Source organism: Pelecanus crispus, chromosome 7 (genome assembly GCF_030463565.1).
Source record: "Pelecanus crispus isolate bPelCri1 chromosome 7, bPelCri1.pri, whole genome shotgun sequence".
NCBI lineage: Eukaryota > Metazoa > Chordata > Aves > Pelecaniformes > Pelecanidae > Pelecanus > Pelecanus crispus.
The window spans coordinates 24,279,611-24,299,223 of record NC_134649.1 but is presented as its reverse complement, the minus strand read 5'-3'; the positions used below and the strand labels follow the sequence as shown (position 1 = coordinate 24,299,223).

The 19,613-nt window shown below is 48.7% G+C and overlaps 1 protein-coding gene across 6 annotated transcripts in view; it reads right to left on the bottom strand.

Annotated features, from left to right (window-relative positions):
• CPEB1 (cytoplasmic polyadenylation element binding protein 1) overlaps positions 1-19,613 on the bottom strand; it is a 40,806-nt gene that overhangs the window by 18,929 nt on the left and 2,264 nt on the right. For 3 of the 6 annotated variants that reach the window (XM_075713883.1, XM_075713882.1, XM_075713884.1), the window contains exons 2-3: positions 16,039-16,216; positions 5,912-6,100 (exon numbers count right to left, since the gene is read on the bottom strand). In XM_075713883.1, the coding sequence (XP_075569998.1) occupies positions 5,912-6,100; positions 16,039-16,216 (367 nt within the window). Of the gene's footprint in view, positions 1-5,911; positions 6,104-16,038; positions 16,217-16,619; positions 16,635-19,613 lie in introns of those variants that run through there. The other 3 variants (XM_009491357.2, XM_009491360.2, XM_075713885.1) reach the window with 3 other exon arrangements.

The following is a 19,613-nucleotide window of genomic DNA, read 5'->3' as shown; positions in this document are numbered from 1 at the left end:
AGGACCAGGGCTTAATGCACAACTGCTGGGAAAGCCCATGTTCATTTCAAGGCAAAGGACACTGAAAACATGGGGATTCAGGATCCCCCCCCTCCCCCCAGAAGTCTATAGTTACCTGTTTGCCTGAATCAGGTACAGGTCTGAGGCCAGCAAGAGGTGGCCTTGCCTCCTTGCTCCAGCACGAACAGCCATACCATCAGCAGTATGAAGGAACCTTTTACTGAGTTTTCCAGGCAGACTCAGGCTTACACCTGAGTGAGGCTGCAGGTGAACTCCAATGAATTGAGTCTCACTCAGGGTGAAGTGCCCCCTCCCCAGACCTGAAGCTCCCACTTCACTAGGGAGCAGAAAGAGTCCTTCTTGGATACTCTGGTGGCATGTAATAACCTAGAGTTATCCAGATGCTGAGCTCTTCCCTATCACAATGAGCCTCTGAAACCCTCCTCTAGCACTAGAAGGATTTTCATGCAGCCAAGCAGGAATATGCAGGAGTTGAGGGCTACACTGCTATTTGAGTTGATGCAGCTACTGGGCACACCTAGGCAGCAACTGTCTTCTGAAGCCACTTGTCCAAAACACAGCAGGTAAAAGAGCAGGGAGAGACCTGGACATGCAGAGGGGCACAAGGGACAGCGCTACAGAGCAGGTGCTCAGCACCATGCTGCAGCACAGGTTAGCTTAGCAGCAAATTAAACAGCCAGGAAGAACAACCAGAGATCTGGGGGACTTCCCTCACCCAAATCCTCTGCCCCTCTAGAGTCTTCCTCAAGCTCTGCAGCTGAACACTCAAACCAACAACTCAAGGAAGGCTAGCAATTGCTATGTTGTGCTTACTAGCAACAACCACCCCCGACTGATTAGCAGCTCTCACTCAGGGGGGTTTCCTTGGGTGCGTGCCACCACCTATACAGCATTTCTGAAGGCAATCTGAAAACAGCCCGTCCTGGGGGAGCAGCTTACAAGTCCCTCCTGCTGCTATCGAGAAGAAAGGCTAGGAGTCCATGACAACAACTGTGCTTCCTTCTGTGCAACAGGTCTCTTCTTTCATCCTTCAGAGATAGGGTTTTGCCTTGAAGACTTCAGAGTGATTCGTACTCATAGCTGAGGCCTCAGCTATCTGCCAGGCATTGTACAACAGATTGCCTGTGGTTCTAGCCTAGCAGATTTTAAGCAGCTACGGATAATTGGCATGTTCAAGCTTAGAGCAGAAAGAAGTTACTGTGCACTGGCAAGCAAGGGAACCAAGGGCTGGAAAGATCCAGCAGCGCTTCCCTACTACAGGCCACTTCCCCAACACCAGAGTGACTGGAGCTGTAACCTTGCAGGCTAGAGAATGAGACAGCAGCAGCCATCCTAGAAAGGGCATGGATGAGGTCAGAGCTGCAGTCTCAAGAGCAGATCCAAGGAAAAGCTCAAATCTGTTACTACACCAGCAGCTTTAGGGTCACACACCAAGCAGAGAGGCAGATACAGCAAGGTGGTCCATCTGACACCATCAGGAAGAGCTTATCTGATCAGGCTGGACTCACCTAGAAAGTCAGACATCCTCTCTGTAAGAAGAGCTGATCCTCCTGAAAACGTCCTTGCAGGTTAGCATTGCAAACTTAGTGTTAACAGACTGGTTTTAGGATGATTTCCCAGTGGGGAAGTCTGCCTGTCCCACATAGGGTTAGCCTCAGCCTCCCAATGTAGGACAGGACAGACCAGCCAGACCAAGCAGCTGGCATATAGACTAAAAACCAGCCAGGGAGACCCAAAATCCACACATAGATCTGCTGTGTACTGCTGTCACCTGTTCTCTAGGCAAAAATTGGATCAAGACCCCATTTGCTTGTGCTCCTTGAGGAATAGGGCAGTGAAGGCAAAGGATACCATCAAGGGCAGTCCCATCTCACTACCTCTTAACCCCTCCTTGCCCCTGCAGAACAATGAGCTCAGAAGTCTTAACACAAGCATCTGCCTACTATGAGGTTTCTTTAAAGAAGGGAAAATGCTGCCTCAAGAAATACAGTGAGGATGGCAGGGCTGGAAGGGTTCAAGGCCAGTTTCCTGCAAAAACCCCTCCCTGGGCCACAGAGCAGGTTTCTGGGACTTGCTGAAGTATTTCCAGCCTGACAAATCTAGTGGCAGCAGTGGATTTGAGACGTCTTTCCTGCTATGAGACAGCAGTTCAATCCTGCAGGCAGCTCAAGCCTGCAGCAGCTGCTGCCTCCCAGAGAGGCTCTCTCCAGACACCAGCTTCAGGGACTGGCAGCGCATCTGGCATGCTCTCAAGGGCTAAGCACACATCCTCAGTGCGTTATGGCACTGGATGCAGAAGGAAAACTCATCAAATAACCTTGTCTAGGTGCAAGGGGTTCAGCAGCCTTTTGGGAAAGGAGACATAGGCAGGATCAGAGTGTACAAGCCAGCCCTGCTGGTCTCTGACCTCCTCCAGCACAGCGCTGTCAGGCACCTGATCCCACTGCACCAGGCTGCACTGTGACACCAGAAGGGTTTACAGCCAAAGGTCCTTCCCAGGCTGAGAGAACTCTGCACTGGCAGGGACTACACAGACAGGAGAGGTCCCAGCTCATCAGTACTCAAGCACGGACACTGCAGGAGACCACATCAGCGATATTTTTAGCTTAATTGTTAGGGTGGTGGTTTTTTTTTATTTCCACCCTTCCAGCCACCTCCCCATGGGTCCACACAGCTGAGTCACTGCTGGAACCTTCCAAACACTTGGGCACCAATGGCACAAGAAGCTCTGCTTGGCAGTGCCATCCCTCCTCAGCCCCTAGAGACTGGCCAGCACTGACACAGCCTCACCTACTCTCTGGACATCCTGATGGAGACACCTAGCCCTCAAATTAGGCCAGCTGCAGCCTCCCAGGCCTCAGCACTGGGCATCAAGAACACCTGGACACAGTAGCATCCTCTCCACACCCTCCCTCTTTCTGTCACAGCACAGCTAGGCCACTTGGAAGCATCAGCATCTGCCAGCTCCTCAGATCTGTGCAGCTTTCAGACAGGAACACTCCTCTGCCACACAGAGAGCAGTGTTTCACAGCCTTTCAGAAGACACTCCTGAACTACCAGTTCTCCCCTCCCAAGGAGCTCCACCTTGCCACTCCTCACAGAAGAAAAAAGATGAGGCTCTGCAGACATGGGATGTGCAGGCAGGCTGAAGCAATACAACAGCTGTGCAGATATCAGCCTTTCACTTCTCCAGCCAGTGTACGCCATCCCCACAGCTCTCTGAGCAGGAGAGTAACAGCAGCCCAGGCTAAGGAGCACTCCTGGCCCAGCTGCCACACTCCTGGGAAGGAAAGGTGGGATTGAGAGGGAGAACAAGGTCTCAGGACCACAACACCCCCCAGCTTATACAGCCCTAGACACTGTACACAGCCTCAGCAGAAGCAGCACAGCTGCATTTGGACGGTTTTACACACCAGCAATCCCTCCCTCACATACCAAGTGGAATACCAGGAGTGAGAAGTGAGGAAACAGGCCTCTCCAGAGAGTACTGGGTGCCATCTTCCAGCAGCTGTTACCACAAGCTGTCACAAACACCCACCAGGTGCAAATCACCCAAGCCCAGGGCAGTGCCCACAGTTAGATCCTTCCTACTGCTCTTCCCAGGCCTCTGCGGCAGGCAGGAGCTCCAGCACGATGCACTGCAGTCAGTGGGGGCACCTGACACCAGATACAGCCTCTGTGAGCAGGGAGGTCACCAGAGCACCTTCAAATCATCTCCAAATGAATCTCCCTCCTGAAACCAGAAGGCCCTCTACCCTTGGCAGTGAACCCCATGCCCATGGTCCACTCAGCCCCACTGCCCAACCTGCAAGGTGCAAAGCCTACCACAGCTTGTGCAAGCACCACTTGCCTGCCAGAGCACTGCAGAGACATCCATGCCTCTGCCAAGACAGCCTGGTAGGAAGCTGGCCAAGAGAGCACTGGAGTCAGCTACAGCAGATCAGGTGGGGCTGGGATATCCGCACAGAGCAGCCGCCTGTGTATGACAGCCCTTGTTCTGCAGCACCATTGTGTGCCAAGCCCCAGGTGTTGTGGCTGTTAGCAGCAGCAGAACCATTCAGCATGGATGTTGCCTGCTTTAAGTATGCTCTTTACATTAAAGATCCAGTAATACAGGTTCAGTGCCCCATAGTCTGCTAATAACCATAAGGGGCTCAATGCATGGCTCTAAGGCACCTGTCCAGCCCACTGCACACTAACTTTCATTTCTCCCTCCTCCTTCAAGGTTTTGGCTGGCAACAAAAGGAGGACAGATACCAAGTGTGTGGTATTCCCTGGTTCATTAGGGGAAGCCCATAGGACCATGTGCTGGAGCAGAGCAAGGCTTAATAAAGCTACTGCAACCTGACTGCAAGCAGACCTTAAGTGCCTGTGCTAGGGCCCACAGGCAAGCCTGCACACTAAGTCTTGCGGAAATTAGATGTAGAAACTCAAGTGAGCTGTGCTGATGAAGCTGTTGTTTCAAACTCTACTACCCCACAAGTGATTTTTTTTTTTTTAAAACCCATGCAACAACATTCAGGGCTGTGTCCCAGAACCTCTTCCTATCTCAAGGGCAGCATCCCCTGGACAGAGGTGGTCAACAGCACCCCCTTGCCCCCCCCAATATCTATGTGGGCAAGTCACCCTTCCCAGGTCACCCCAGAAGCTATCTACATTCCTGTCAGCACAAACTTTACGCCTGGGGCCTCCTCTGTCACCCAAGCCTGCACAGAGATGCACTACCCTTTTAACAAAGCAGCAGCGTGCTGCTATAAAGGGATGAGTTTCTGTAGCAACCAGGCTGAACTTGTACAAACTCTGCCAAAGCACTAGATCTTTCCATGGACTGATACTTAAATGAACACACCACCATTTGTGAAACTGTTTTTTTACAGCCTTTAAAGGCTAGGGAATTAACTCTTGCCTCTGTTTTACCCCCCTGCCCTGTCACATGGCCAAGGAGATGCCTTAAGTTTGTGCACCAGCACCCCTTTCTCCTCCTGTGATTTTACAGAGAAGGCTGGTGCCTCTGGAAGAGTTAACTGAACCCTGCATCACTCTGGGGGAAGCACCCAGCACCCCAAAAACTCCCCCTCTGATCCCAGCTGCAAAACCAGACTGGAGAGGATTGAGGGGGAAGGGCAAGCCAGCAAGCAGTGGCTGCAAGCCCACACCCTGCCGATCACATAGGTTTGCACTGGACCAGAAGAGTTAAAGCAAGAAGCCATTCCACTGCATCTCCTCCAGCCCACTGCTAGGAGCAGACTGCTATTTCTAGTTAAATGTGGGAGTGGAGAAGGATCCCTCCAAGTCTTCCACCCAGCCTGCAAGCTGCCGGCTGAAGTTGTTAGTTGGGTGCTGGCTGCACCTACCACACCCCACAGGCAGAGTTTGGCAGGCAACGCTGCCATAGTGTAGGAGCAAGTAGTGCTGCCTGGACTTTTGCAGCTGGGTAGGGGGGTCCCTCCACAAGCACGTGCACCCCTGCCTGCAGAGCTACCTGCCCCCAGGGATTTTCAGGCTGCCAGAACAAAGTTCAGCCTCACTCCCACCCAGCACATTTGGCCTCCTGACAACACCCCCCCCCCCCCCCCCAACCCACTCCCTCCAAAAGAGGATTTCTCCTCTTCTCAGCAAGGTTACTCCTCCACCAGCATTACAGCACCAAGCAAAACATAAGCCTGGGCACTTCTTGTCTGCAGTGAACTGACAGCAGAGCAGAGGGGGCTGTGGCACAGGCAGCCACAGCCTCCCCAACTAAACCACCACATTACACAAGCATCATGGGTCAAGAAGCCCCCATCAGTAACTGCCAGCACCCCATTACACAAGCAAATTGCTCCATGTTAGCTTTAAAACAGCCAAAAATAAAAGGACTCCAACAACTGTTGCTGCATGTCAGACTCACCCGACTGTGTGCTGGTTTGTGCTGCAGCATCAGAGTCCTGGGTGCTCCAGGGTCTGTCCCACCCTGTCAGGTTGAGTGACTGCAGGCCAAGGCACAGATCATTGGTGTCTGGGAGGCCACGGGAAGACTCTTGCGTGGACGTGGGGAAAAGCATCCTGCTTGCCACTGCTTCTTCAGAGTCCTGGAAGTCTGCTCAGATTGAGAACAAACAGAAGCTTGAGAGTTCAGGGCTGCTTTTTTCTTTTTAAAGGAGGAGTTTTCTGAAGCATTAAGCCCCAAGCCAGGTCTCGTGCCGCTCTGAAGCCACAGCTTCTGCAACTAGCAGTTGCACCCCAAAAGGGAGGGCTACCATATGTCCAGAAACCAGCCCCCCACCCCCCTCAGCCCCTCCACCTTCCTATCCCGTCTGCATTACTGACTGGGTCAGCATGTGACCAGGCTGCTGATGCTTACTGTGCTGACAGTGACGTCACTCAGCCATGCAAGAGAACTGCATCAGCTCTTACAAAATAAAGGTAAGAAGAAAGGATAAGATTTCCCCCAAAAGACAAGACAGCAGGCAGGAGAGGTGCAGCTCCAGTAAATCAAGGGAGGAAGGCAGCACAAAAGCAGGGCTCCACAATACAGCACAGCAGACGACAGGCTTGAGGCAGCAATCCCCCCAGCAACGACGACAGCAGCAGCAACAGAGCAGACAGTTTTAGTGCTACCCAGCTCTCCTTTCCCCGCCTCCCTCCACCCACAAAAACCAAAAACACTTTAGTCCTGGACAGACTCCAGCTGCTGGCTCCAATTCAGAGCCCAATGCAAAGCTTCGCAATTCTGCTAGCATAATCTATTTGGTTCAACTTGGCCACTGTGCCTCACTGACTCTGCATTGTTTACCACTGAGTAACAAGGATAACCTTCAACCCCCCCCACTACCCAGAGAGAAGCCCATTATCCTGGGTCCAGCCCGAGTGGGCACATCACACTGGTACAGGGAGAAGAGGACCAGCCAGAGCACAGGACCCATTTGACATCAGGAATTTTTCATGGCCTGTTTACCTTCTGCACGCCTGGTCCCCCCCCCCCTTTCCCAGCCCTCCCCTCCCCTGCAGGGTGTTCACAAGCCTACGCTACTGGAGACACCAGATTCTTGCCTCGGTTTAAGCCTGTGCCAACAGCCTAAGGAAACACAGCAGGTTCATAGTCTGAGAATTCCAGTTTAATACAGGGATCTGGGGGCTGATGAAACCACAAGATGCTTAGCTGTGTTACCCAAAACCTGAGTCAGAGGGCATTTATAAGCTGGCTACCAAGCAGCAGCAGCTGCCACCTCCTCCTCCCTCTGCCCCCACACCCTCCCACTGTGCCATCAGATGGACACCTCCAACATACCCCTCCTGGCTCTTCAGCAGGGCACTGCAGTGACTCTAGCCTGTCATGTTATCCCTCATGTCCAGCCCTGGTCATCCCAGACAGCCCGACAGCATTCCTGGCCTCCTTTTCCACACCCAAGGTCACATCCCATGCCACTCAGTTGCCTGTGACCTAGCAAAGCCCAAGCAAGGCCCCACTGTCAGCTGGGTACCCCACATGAGATGCAGGCCACTGCTGCCACCAGAGGCAAGACCCTCACCTTCACCCCATGGCAATTTGGGGAGCACCAATGTTCCCAGATCACAACAAGGGGGCTGAAACACTGCATTTGGGATGAGACCAGCTAAAACCGTACCTGCTGTCAACATGCCACCTTCCCCCTCTCCCAGCTGCAGCCTCCTCCACAGTACTTCACCAGGATAGCATGCAGTGGGTTTTTTCCTACTCTCCTAGTAGTACTAGTACAAGCTGTAGTGTCAATTCAGTCACATTACTATCAAGCACCTGTAACAACATCAAATATTCCTCTGAAAGCATCACACTGCATCTTCAGCAGGGTATTTCACTGCATTAATTCTTCCAGTATAGTTTTGAGATTGCTTGTTTTGGACAGGTCCTAAAAACATTTATAATGCAGCTGTAGGAAGGAAAGGATAAACGCACATTGCTCAGACAACTCAGTTCCCACAGCAACCATAACTTGCCCATATGAATATGTAACATTTCTGCATTTATGAAAATGCAGAAGTGCTGTGCTCTAGTCCAGGTCCCTGGCAGTAGGAGACTACCTTCCCTTTGGGGACCAGGATCTTGCTAGGTTTTATGCTGTCTTCAAGATTAATTCCCACCAAGCTTCATCTTCTGGGAAGCATGGACACAAACAGAATATCTACAGACAGCAGAACTTGAACCCCACTGAGATCCAACATCTTGGATGAAACCCACCGCTAAAGTAGTAAGAAAAATAGGGAACAAATTCATCAGCAATGAGAAGGACTCACTCCGCAGCATCCAGAATTTTTTCCCTAGCTATCTACATTTTTCAGGAAATAAGCTGTTTTGTTTAATTGAACCCAATCAGATTCAAGCTCAAGAGAGCTATGTTTCCCTCTGATGACTTCAACCTACATTAAAGACAAGCTCCCTGCAATTCACTTATGGGTATAACGGCTGAAGCACATAGTAGAATTTGCTTAGATAACCAGCATTTTTTTAATTAGATCTTTTCCCATCCAAAGCAAATAGCCAGCACAAGCCTGCTTCCCCTTCAACACTCCCAGTCACACTGAAAGATGGATACAGGTCATCAAGGAAAAACACCAAGTTAAAAAATACAATGTAAATGGATTTCTGGAATGTTATTTTCAAATTCAGAGCCTGGAATTTGTTACAAAGCAATCCATTGTTGATGGCAGACAAAACTAATAGGATACTTGGGTAGGAAGAACAAATTTCCTACAAAAATTCAGTCTAAAGAGTCATAACCTCAAGTTATTCATAAGTAAACATCTACCAAATATTAAATAATTTAACTTTGCAACCTGACACAGCCCAACCCAGCCCAAATGCTTTGCTGCAGACTCTTCCAAGCCCCACAAACCAGCATGAATCTTTCCAACCTGGATTTTTCCCTGAGTTGCCACTGGAAGCCAACCATCCTGGCAGAGGGAGCCACACTGCACTGGGCTCATGCCTGAGCATCTGGGCAAGACTGAGCTCCCACCTCCTGAGCTGGTTAGGTTTGATTTCAACAGCATCATGAGAAGCCAGTCTTAGTAAAATGCTCCTGTGCAGGTCTCTGAGCAGGCAGCTCTCCTGGATGGTGTCCTCCTGTCTGTCCAGGAGATCCCTGGAGCCAGGGCACACTGCAGCACAGGCCGGACAGCTTTCCATACCACCACCCAGACAGAAAGCTGCATTTTTCAGACTTCAAATGTTAGCACTGCATTTAAGACATTGCAAAGGCTTCTTAAAGGCAAGCATCTCCACACAGTTCAGGGTTTAACTGCAGGTTAAGAGCTACCAGCCCAGACAGTTTACATAAGCTGCAGCCCCAGCCAATTATCCCCACCTCAGCAGTCCCTTCCCACTTACACCAGTTTAGGCAGATGAGTTTCCACCCAGGAAGCTGGCATGGGGAGCTGATCTGGTTAAAACTAAGCCACCAGGAGTTAGTTTTAAGCCTGGCTCATTCCCCTGATCTGGTATGCAGTGTGGCTGCACCAACCACGCATTTGAAACAGGAAAATATTTAGAAAATTACAGCCTAAGCCTATGTGGAGAGGACAAGCAGGGACTGGCACCAGGAGCTGCGACCCACAGGCAGTTTGTGGCAGGCGGGTTAAGGTAGCATGGGGAAAGCTGAGCATGATTCAGTCCCTGTCCCATGGCAGCAGCATCCCTCTGTGCCATCAGACTTAGTCTTGAAAGGTGATGCTACAACCAAGCACAGACATTCAGACATTTGAGCCTTCCAAACCTAGGCCACTTGCAAAGCCAGCAAATGGGTTTTATCTGAAAAACTGAGAAAGTCTAGAGAAAGGCAGCAACAAAATGGTTAAGCAAGCATGAACCAAACAAGCTAGATCCCACTCCTACCACCTCTGCAGCCATGAAGAGGTCTCCCTTTCCTCCCACATGCTCACTTCTAGCAGAACCTGAGTACAGAAGAAGCCCCTCCACAAACGAGGGCCCTGAGTGTACAGAGCAGGGAAAGGATAAGCACAACTCAGCTGTAAGCTCTGTTCACTGACAACACCAGACTCACCTTTGGGTACAGCTACCTTGTGGACTAGAGCTCTGACCAAGGCCCTGACCAACTTCCAAACCAAATCCAGAGAAGCAAGAGGCAGGGTAAGCATTTCTGCAGCCTTCAGATCACAAAGGGGAAGGCAGCTATAGCGGAAGCTTTGTTTTGCCTTTCACACCTCTTCACACCTCCAGTTTTAAAGGCTAGGAATTGCATCCCTGAAAATTAAGCTTCTCAAGTACACTTTGCACACAAGACAAACAAGTCTCAAGTTAAAGCTTTTAGAGGATGAGCCAGTTGTATTCATAAGGTACACTGAGGATTCATCAGGGGCTTAGGAAAGCTCTTGTTACATATAAACCTACTAGTTACAAGAGGTGTTTCTTATATACCACTAAGCACCTTCCCTGTAATCTGAAAAATTCCTCAAGTGGAGACATTTGCTGCTGCATGACCTGTTTCACAGCCAGATCAAGGAGTCTGCCTTATTCCCATAACCACAAACACGTTAACAGCTGGCAAGCAACTGTTTAAGAACTATTTAAGAAACTAAGGAAGATGGCACTGCAACTTTGCCTTGCTGCTGTACCTACATCTTCCAAGAGTAACAGCGGGAGACTGCCACAGGATTACAGCACCAAAACCTGAGCGACAGCACATCAGGAAACCTGCTGGATCTTCAGCAACACCATCCAATTTGCAACCATGATAGAATGCAACAGCTCTAGGCCAAGTCCCTGCTCTCTGCAGAACACAACACTGACCTGCTTCCATTTGCAGATCTGATGAAGCAGCCCATTTACTAGAGCTACATTCCAATACAGAACTGCACTGTGCCCACACAGGCAAAGACCTGTTAATGTGACACTTGAAATATAAAAGCTAAAACCTAAGGCAGTAGGTGTGCACCTCTTTTGGGGCACAGGTGTTGAATTTCACTATTCTAGATGTGTGTGCCAGACAGAGCATTTATTTGCAGCAAGTAGAATGGTTCTCAGCTGCCAGTTCCAGGTAAGCTCCTGCTAACAGCCTTGCCCTGCCCCAGGCAACCTGTTAACTCCACACCCTCCAGGCATGCAGCACTACATCTGGGGTCTCTGCATCTACAACATTTTGTCCCCACATCCAAGACCACACACATCAGGTCAGCTGCATCCAGCGCTGCCTGGCAGGTTTCCTTATGGCTGCAGGGCAGTGAAGAACTTAGGACTCTACATTATAGTACCAGAGAGGACTTTTTGGGTGGCTAAACAAGTGATAGGTCATTAATTGACTGCAATTGAGAACAAACAGAAAGCCAATTCAGTCATCAGCTAGTCTGGGTTTGCATTTGTCCTTCAGTTTTCCTTAAATAAAGCAGCCACTGAGAACCATTAGGACCTGATGGGCCACAACTAACAGCCTTTACACTGAACTTGGCACCTTAAGCCACTCCCATCCACAGGAAGTCATTTAGGCATCTCCCATTTCTTCACACAATGGACTGTCACCTTATAGCAAAATAATGGCTGCTTTGTCTCAGTTAAATGAGCAGAGCTTAATGAAAGGGAAATCAATGCTGCTGGGACATTTGGGGTACCTATAATCCTTTTAAATCCATTTGTTTTAAGCCAGCATTGCCTTCAGCTGAAGCCAGTCAGCTTAGCCAGGTGAGTAAATGGGCAAAGGCTGAAGAGGAAGCTTTACTCACTGTTCTGCTTAAGCTGGAGGTTGTGCCTACAGAAGAGGATGATTTCAGAAGCTGGTTTAGGTTTTTCAACCAAATCTGGTAGCAGGACCTTCCACCCAGCAAGGCCCAGCTTTAAAGCCTGACAAACAAACCACCCGCTAACTTAAGAAACTGGCTTTGCTCACATTCAGACTGGTGATGAACATGCAGATCAGCTTTAGATTTGGGAGAGGAGAACCTGTGAGGCAGTTGCCCAAGGACAAGCTGCACTCTAGTAGCACTGGCATGAGTTGAGTTGGTGGGAGATAGACTCCTGCCTCTATCAAGGCCACATTTTCTCTCCCATCTCCAACATTACACTAAAAGCCACTAAAGGTTAGTGCTTGCACTACACAACCTTGCTAAAGAAGTTTTGCCTTTCTTCAGAGAGGACTGAATCAGCCTGAAAGGCAGGTGTTTTGAAGCACCACACAATCCTGTCCCAGAAGCTACCAGACAGGTTCTACAATTACAGCTTTCACCACATTGCTGCACTGTACCCTTTGGTTTGGGCTAGCAACCTAAGCCTAGGCTTGGGGAACTCCTGGAGCAAGCACCCACGAACCACTGTGGTGGTGGTCAGGCTGGTCCTGACAAATCAGATCATTTTGACAAGGCAACAAAGTTCACTAAGTATTATCATTAACTGCAAACTGATCTTTATAGAGATTTAACATTAGGTATGGCAAGCTAAATCTCCAGTGGCAGTCACTTCTGCCATGCAGCTCTGCCCAGATCTGAATAACTCTCCAACTGTGTCAGACCCAGGACTGCTGAATAAGCTTGTTCTCTCACATTGCTCAGACTGCTGCTGTACAGATCTCAGTACGCCAAGTAAGGTGTCTCCACACGTGTTTCCCCAATAGCATTAGTGAAAGGTCACAGACTTCTGCCATCCCTTCTCCACCACATGTAATCCTCTTAATGCTGAAAGGGGCTTCTTACACACAAGTCCAATCCAGGATAAATTTAGTTTGACCTGAGGAAGACAACTGAAAATCTTGGGGAACCATGAATAGATTAAAGTACAAGTATTTCCCCTGCTGGAATAAAATCTCTTCCCCAAGCTCCCCCCCCAATCAAAAGAGTTTAAGTTGTAAAAGACAGTCCTTTCACCTGTTATAGCTACTACATTAAGGGTGGATCTCCAGGCTCATTAAGACTGCCCATGCTACAAGCTTCATGATATATAGCCTAACTACAATACACAAGTTGTTCCTGCACAAGTAAAAGCACCAGAGGCTCAAATTCTTCAGAAGTGATTTAACTTGGAGCAGTGACAAGATACCACATGAGATCAAGGGTCTCTGCTCTGCTGGTCACCTACCCAGAACACAGGCTCACCGAAGGCAAGACTCTGATCCTACAGAACTTGTTTTGTTCACTCAAAAGGTATGGCAGACAGCCCACTTCATGCTCTAAACCATCTGCCCAGTGCAGGGGGCAGTTAGCAGCATTATATTCTGAATTTCAGTAATCAGCTGCTCAGCCTTACAGCCATCAGGTATATTTCCACAAAAGACTGCCACAACCTAGCCAGGGTCCAAGGGCCAAAGCACCTCCCCATTTGCAGATCACAGCTGTCCTTGCTGACAGCACCGGCTTTTTCATGGAGAAGATGCTCCTTAGCAACACATTAAACAGAAGCAGCTCATGCACTTTCCTGGTCCAGAGACAGAAGGAAGCTTGCAGAACTGCTGAATTCAGGCCCTCATTACCTACCAAGAAGTCCTGACTGATGCTAACAAAACAAGGCTGGGACTACAAGTACACTAATAACTCTGAGCTGCTGATGCACAGGCAGATGCTGACTCATCCACATATTTACAGCTGATAACTGCTGGCCTGGCTGGGGTAGTTCAGGTTGTATTATCAGTCTCTCATACGGCCCAGAGGCACCTTCTGAAAAAGATCACATTTCCATTAGCCTAAAGGGTGAGGGCACCCAAGGCAGCCACTTTCTAGCCCTGCCTCAGCAGTGCCCAGCATCCTTTGGGAAGCGAGCAAGCCTCTTTCCTCACGCCATCAGAAGCATTTGTGCCACTGCACAAGGGATTTGATACAAGCTAAAAGCCTCCTGTCAGGTTACCCAATGTTGAGCAGGGCCCCCACCCTGGTTCCCATACTGCACAAATGGCTGTGCCAACAGCCAGCACCTACTTGTGTGACTCACCTCAACTGCTACATCAGGAACAAGAAAAGCTGCTTAGGATGTCACAAAAAGCATAACTTCAGTTGCCCTTCAGCAAAAGTAATGTTTGCTAGAAGCAGCCTCCTTTTACATTCAAGTCCCACCATAGTTGTCCTACAAGACATCTTCCATACAAGTTACTCTGATAGCCTGAAACACAAACACAGTTTAACACCACTGAAGGTAAATTCACCCAGTTTCCAATCAAGGCACCCACCTCTCAGCATCTCCACACCAGGCAAGAGCCCAGGCTCCAGGCATCCATAAGAAATACCACAGCAACTGACAGGGATTTACAAGCAGCAGGTCATTGCCAGGTGAATACCCCAGTCCCTCTGAGAAGAGCTTTAGAAGTCTAGAAGACAGTACTGCAAAGTAAAATTTATGTCCCATCTCTAAGCCCAGGCCTAAAACCAAAACTAACCCACAGCTTCACAGGATGAATCTGCTCTAGTGGGCAGGGATAATTCCTTTATCAACTAGGTTAACTTTGGCAAGTAAGTGGAAACTTAATTAGGAAACATTCCCATTCAAATTATAAATGGAATATGAAGGGCTATAGCTAAGACTTCAACAAGGCAGCCAGAAACAACTCTTTTATGACCTCACTGTAAGGAAATAAAATACTTGGTTTATTTCTCCCTTATGCTTCCAGTATATCAAGATCAGATACAACACTGACTACCACTGTGCCCAGGGACAAAAAAACCATCTGAACAGCTCAGTATACAACAGCAAATCTCTAAAAATGCATCACCAACCACATCACTGACCTGAATTAGTTAATATTCACTACACAACTGCTCAGGAGTAGCCAGCATATCCTCTAATACCATTTTACTAGGCACATTCCAAGCAATGCTGGCTATAGATCCATACCTCGAAGCAAACAATTCACTTCCCCTGGTGTTTCTGCAGCGCCAGCACAGAATCACATGGCCAGATCAGCCCCTGGTCCACAGTGCTAAGCCCTTCAAATACCCAGGAGATTACACTGGAAGTCATCTGGTAGCAGTCATTTTACTACCCCAGAACAAAGTTGCACTGCACAAGCATCAAACAGACCCACAAGATGCCCAGACACCTGTTTGCAGCTTTTTATATCCATTTGATTAAAACTCATCAGATTATCCATGAGCACAAGACAACCGTGTCTCCAAGTGACTGCAGAGAAAGCTTCTCTGCCTACAGCAGCCTGCAAGGTCACCAGCTAGTGAGGTTTTTTCCCCTTTACTTCCCACTTTGTTTTGCGACAAGTCCAGAGGGTCAGTTTGTTTCCAATAATGGCCAAAGTGTTTATTGACCCTATAATTCAGAGGCTGGAGGAACAGCAATCTTTCAAGTGTCCAAATCCTTGGCACAAGTACCATTGCACAGAAGTGCACTGGCAAGAGGAACATCAGGCACCAGGCAGGTACATTTAGTGGCAGATCTTGCCTACTGTAAAGGGACAAAAGCACGTCCTTCACTTACATAAAAGTAAGATTGGACCCAACACTCTTTGCTTTGGCACAGAGCCTTCTGTTTTGAGGCAGATCAAGTGCAAGACAGCAGCCTGCAGGAAGCAAAACTTGCAGCACTGATTGCATAATCCCAAGCTTGCTTTGCAAGAAAATCTTCACCTACATGTACTGCTTCAGTGTGCTCTTAAATACAAAATTAACTGACCTGTAGCAAACATGGTTATTCAAAATTCTTTTGCATTTTTAATGTATACAGCAGATCAGCCATACTAACCACTAACAGATTAATCCTGCCTCCAGACTCCTGTAAAGGAGTCTGCTGGAAATTTCTATGCCAGAAGTTGGCAGGTCAGGCAGCGAGAGCTCACATCCTGCCCACACAATGATCCACAGCATCACAGGGAGCATAAGCAAGCCTTCCCAGGCACATCCACACTGCCAGGGAATACCTGGATTATCCCTTTCAGGCACACAAATTAAGCCCCGGTACCAAAAAAGCATTAACCCCAACTCCAAGCAGCTCTCTGCTCACAAGCATGTGCCAACAGCCACACCAAGAATGCACCACCACATTTGCTAGGTCCCACCAAGCAACTCCCCCCTCTACCAGCCTCAGACACTCAAGCTTGCCTTGAACCCAGCCAAACACATCACCTGGCAGGATGTCACGTTTGCTTTTTGTGATGGGTGTGGTGCAGACTCCACTGAAATCCAAAGAGTTGTCCAACATGGCATTTATTCGGCGGAATATATCTGCATTGCTGCAAGTGGAAAGTGCAGGGGCATCTGGGCTCTCCCAGCAGTCCTTTATGCTCCTTCCAGTATCTTCTTTCTGGTAAAAAAGAATAAGTATTAGTGTCAAGCAGGCCAGTACTCACCACCCAGCTTTCAACACATTGTGGAAGGTCTGGATTGCCTCCAATACTCATATTAGCTTTAGCTCCAGGTCTTAGCAAGACTCAAGTACAATTCTTGACATTAAAGAAACAGTTAAGCAAACAGGTCAGCAGCTTGTCAGCACGGAACATCAGACCAGGACCACCCCAGTCACAAACAGGTACCAGCTCACCACAGGTAGGATGAACTTTAGACTAAGAGCCACAGCACCAAAACTAGTGTGGTTGCTAACATGAACACTGCTGCTTCTCTCCAGCACATCACAGCATTAAAGCAGAGATCTCATTAACAGAGGCATGTGTCTTCTCCCCAGAATCAGCTTCCTGACACTGGGTGACAAGGGGGATACTCATTGTCAAGGCAGCCACCATGAGAAGCTACAGTAGCTACTCCTGTGCACAACAGAAGAAAGCAAAGCTCACTTTACCACCCATGTTTGGGAGCTCTGAACAACATCTTGGAATGGCCCAAGTCAACAGCCACGCAATCACTTCAGAAAACAGTCTTGCAGAACAAACATGACTTCCCAGCTCAAACATAGCCCCAAATCCTAAGGTCCCCCTTGGAAAGGCAGAGAACCAAATCCTGATCTTCCCTTTAGGTAGCAGCTCCTGACAACAAAGGGAGGTTACCCAAAACCAGCTCTGCTTTAGTGCCTCTTTTTTCCAGAGGCACTGATCTACCAGCATCAAGATTTTGGGACCATCCTACACAAGCCAGACCTCTTGTAAAGCTTCCTCTGCATTAAAAAAGATCAAACCCCTCCTGCTTCCCAGTGCCAGTCCAGAGAACCAGCAAGAGTAGCAGCTTCCCCCAGCTCTGCTCGCAAGCTACTTTCACAGCTAGGCTTGTTTTGGTGCAACTGCACAACATTCAAGCCTCTGCCAATCCAGAAGCCACAAAACTTAAACGAGCACTTTTGGACCAAGGGCAAGTCTTCCTGCCACCCAAAAGCCACTGCAGCAGAACTCTGCTCCTGAACATGCTGAGCAAATGGTATCACTATCAATTAGGACCCACATTAAAGAGAAGAGCAGGAAGGCACAACCTCTCCAGTCTTGGCCTCCAGAGCAGAATCTTTGCCTTTAAGCAAATCAAGTTAGAGCCAAATTCAAAGAATTGAAGCGAGGCTGGCAAAAAAGCCCCTGCTACTCCAAGACACAGAACCTCTAAATCAAGCCATTGGTACTTGTCAAGGAGACACTTAATACATCTACCTTTTGGATGCGTTTCTGCAAGCATTTTGGGCCTGACTTCCCCCACATTCCTGCCCCGCCCCCCCCTTCACCTACTAGCAAGCCTGAAGCACCAAGCTGGTTTTACTTTCAAGTCATCCCTTACTGATCTTTCCAGTATGCAGCCTGTGGCACAAGGCAGGTCCTAAACTGAGTTTCACATGGTCACAGGAACTTTAGCCCAGAGTACAGGACTTGCATTTTCCCCCCCACCCTGTCATTATGAGCAGTTTTACTGCCATAACACATGATCTGATAGTTTTCTCCACACATGTGAGCTTCCCACACGCACACTATTTAGCCAAAAAGCAAAGGAAACCCTGTCCTGGAAGCAGCCAGAATAAGCTACTGAATTGTCAACTCACACAATACCTCCAGGCAGGACCTGAACAATTGATTTGGGATTTCAGCCCGTTTAAGACTACAGCATCTATTCAGCAATGGAGTCTAGGATCTTTGCCTACTGAAAGGCTCAGCCCACCCTCAGATAAGGTCCTGGGACTCTGCAGGCACAATGCAGGAGCATTTACAAGCCAAGAGTAAAACAGGTAGGGCTGAAAGTGAGTTTCAGGCAAGAGGAGACAGGCAAAGCAAGCTTTAAATCATCTTTATAAAAAACAGCTGAGGAGTACAGAAGCTCAATTGCAGAAAGTATTGCCAGTCATCTTTAAAAAGTGCCACATCAGGCTGCTTTGGCACAAGTGTGAAACTCCATATTCTACCCCGTTACTGCTAAAGAACCACTTACAGCAGGAGGCAAAGCTTTTCCCTAGGAGTCTGTGCTAGCAAGACAAAAATAAACCTGAGCAGCAAACCAAACGCCTGACCCATTCCTGCTCATTTAGCATTTGATGCTTCCCACAACTGGCAGCACCAGTCCTGCTACAAACAAGAACAGAAAACAGCAGTACAGCCAAGCATTTCCACAAAAATTCCTTCCACTTACAGAGCTTTTAACCTTAAGACTGTCAAGGCTATCCTAGAAATAATACAAGCATCCTGGACACAGGAGCTGGCATCCAACCCCTTGTAGGAAGGGCCTTGTGTCTCTATACCTTCCCCTGGTAAAGCTCTCCTTCCTCTCTAAACCCCTAAAAGAGAGATACTCCTTTGAGAAGAGCTCTGCAGGTCTTCAAAGCATGCAGGGCCCAAACCATTCAGCAACCTGGACAGCCTGGTGGAAAGAGTTTGCAAACTGTGTAGCTGGAGAATACGCCCATATCCTTTAGTCTCAGAGTTAATACCAAAGCACAGGGAAATACTATGCCTGAGGCTGCATCCTCCAGAACCTGCTCCACTCTCACATCCCCAAGCCAAGACAAGCAAACAAGCACTCTTGAGCCCAGCTAGGATAAGCTTTCAATGCTCCATCTTGAAGAATTTTGCAATAGTTAAGCACATGCTACCTATTCAGGCTTCTCTGGAAGTCCTCTGCACAGCAGCAACCATGGCTACAGCCCAGTCTCAGAACTGGTGATCCCCTCTGCTTTCACTGAGGCACAAGTCCAGGAGCACTTGTGGGTCCTCCTTCTTCTGCAGGCCTCAGCAGTGACCTAGCACACTGTGTGAAACAGCAGGGCGTACCCAGTGACCCAACAGCCATTCTCAGCTAGTCCTGCCTGCTACAGCACACAATCCCAATCCAGGAGAGGGGATAGCATTTTATTGGTGCAGCCAGTAGATGAACAAGTGAAAACAGAATGTGATCCAGCTGACAGGTCATTTAAAGTCATCAGGAGTCAAACACTGCTTCCTGACACCTGGTAAGACACCCAGTCTCCATTTAAGAGCTGAGAGTTTCTAGGGATGTTCCTAGATCAGAAACAAACAAGAAAGGCAATTCAGTTCCTTGCAGTAGGCATGCAGTGCCACAGAGCAAACAATTTACAGGCTTCAGGTTAAATCATTGTTGTAGATCTGGAACACAGACCCAAGAAGCACTGCACAAAGACACAGCAAGGTGACTCTCAGACAGGAGTACAGCCCATCATATCCTGGCTCAGCTAAACCCTTAGCCGAGAACCCATGTCCAAGCATGAAGATGCATCCCCAAGATGCTCTGAGGTCTCAAGGACAACACCATCAGGCTCCAGACAC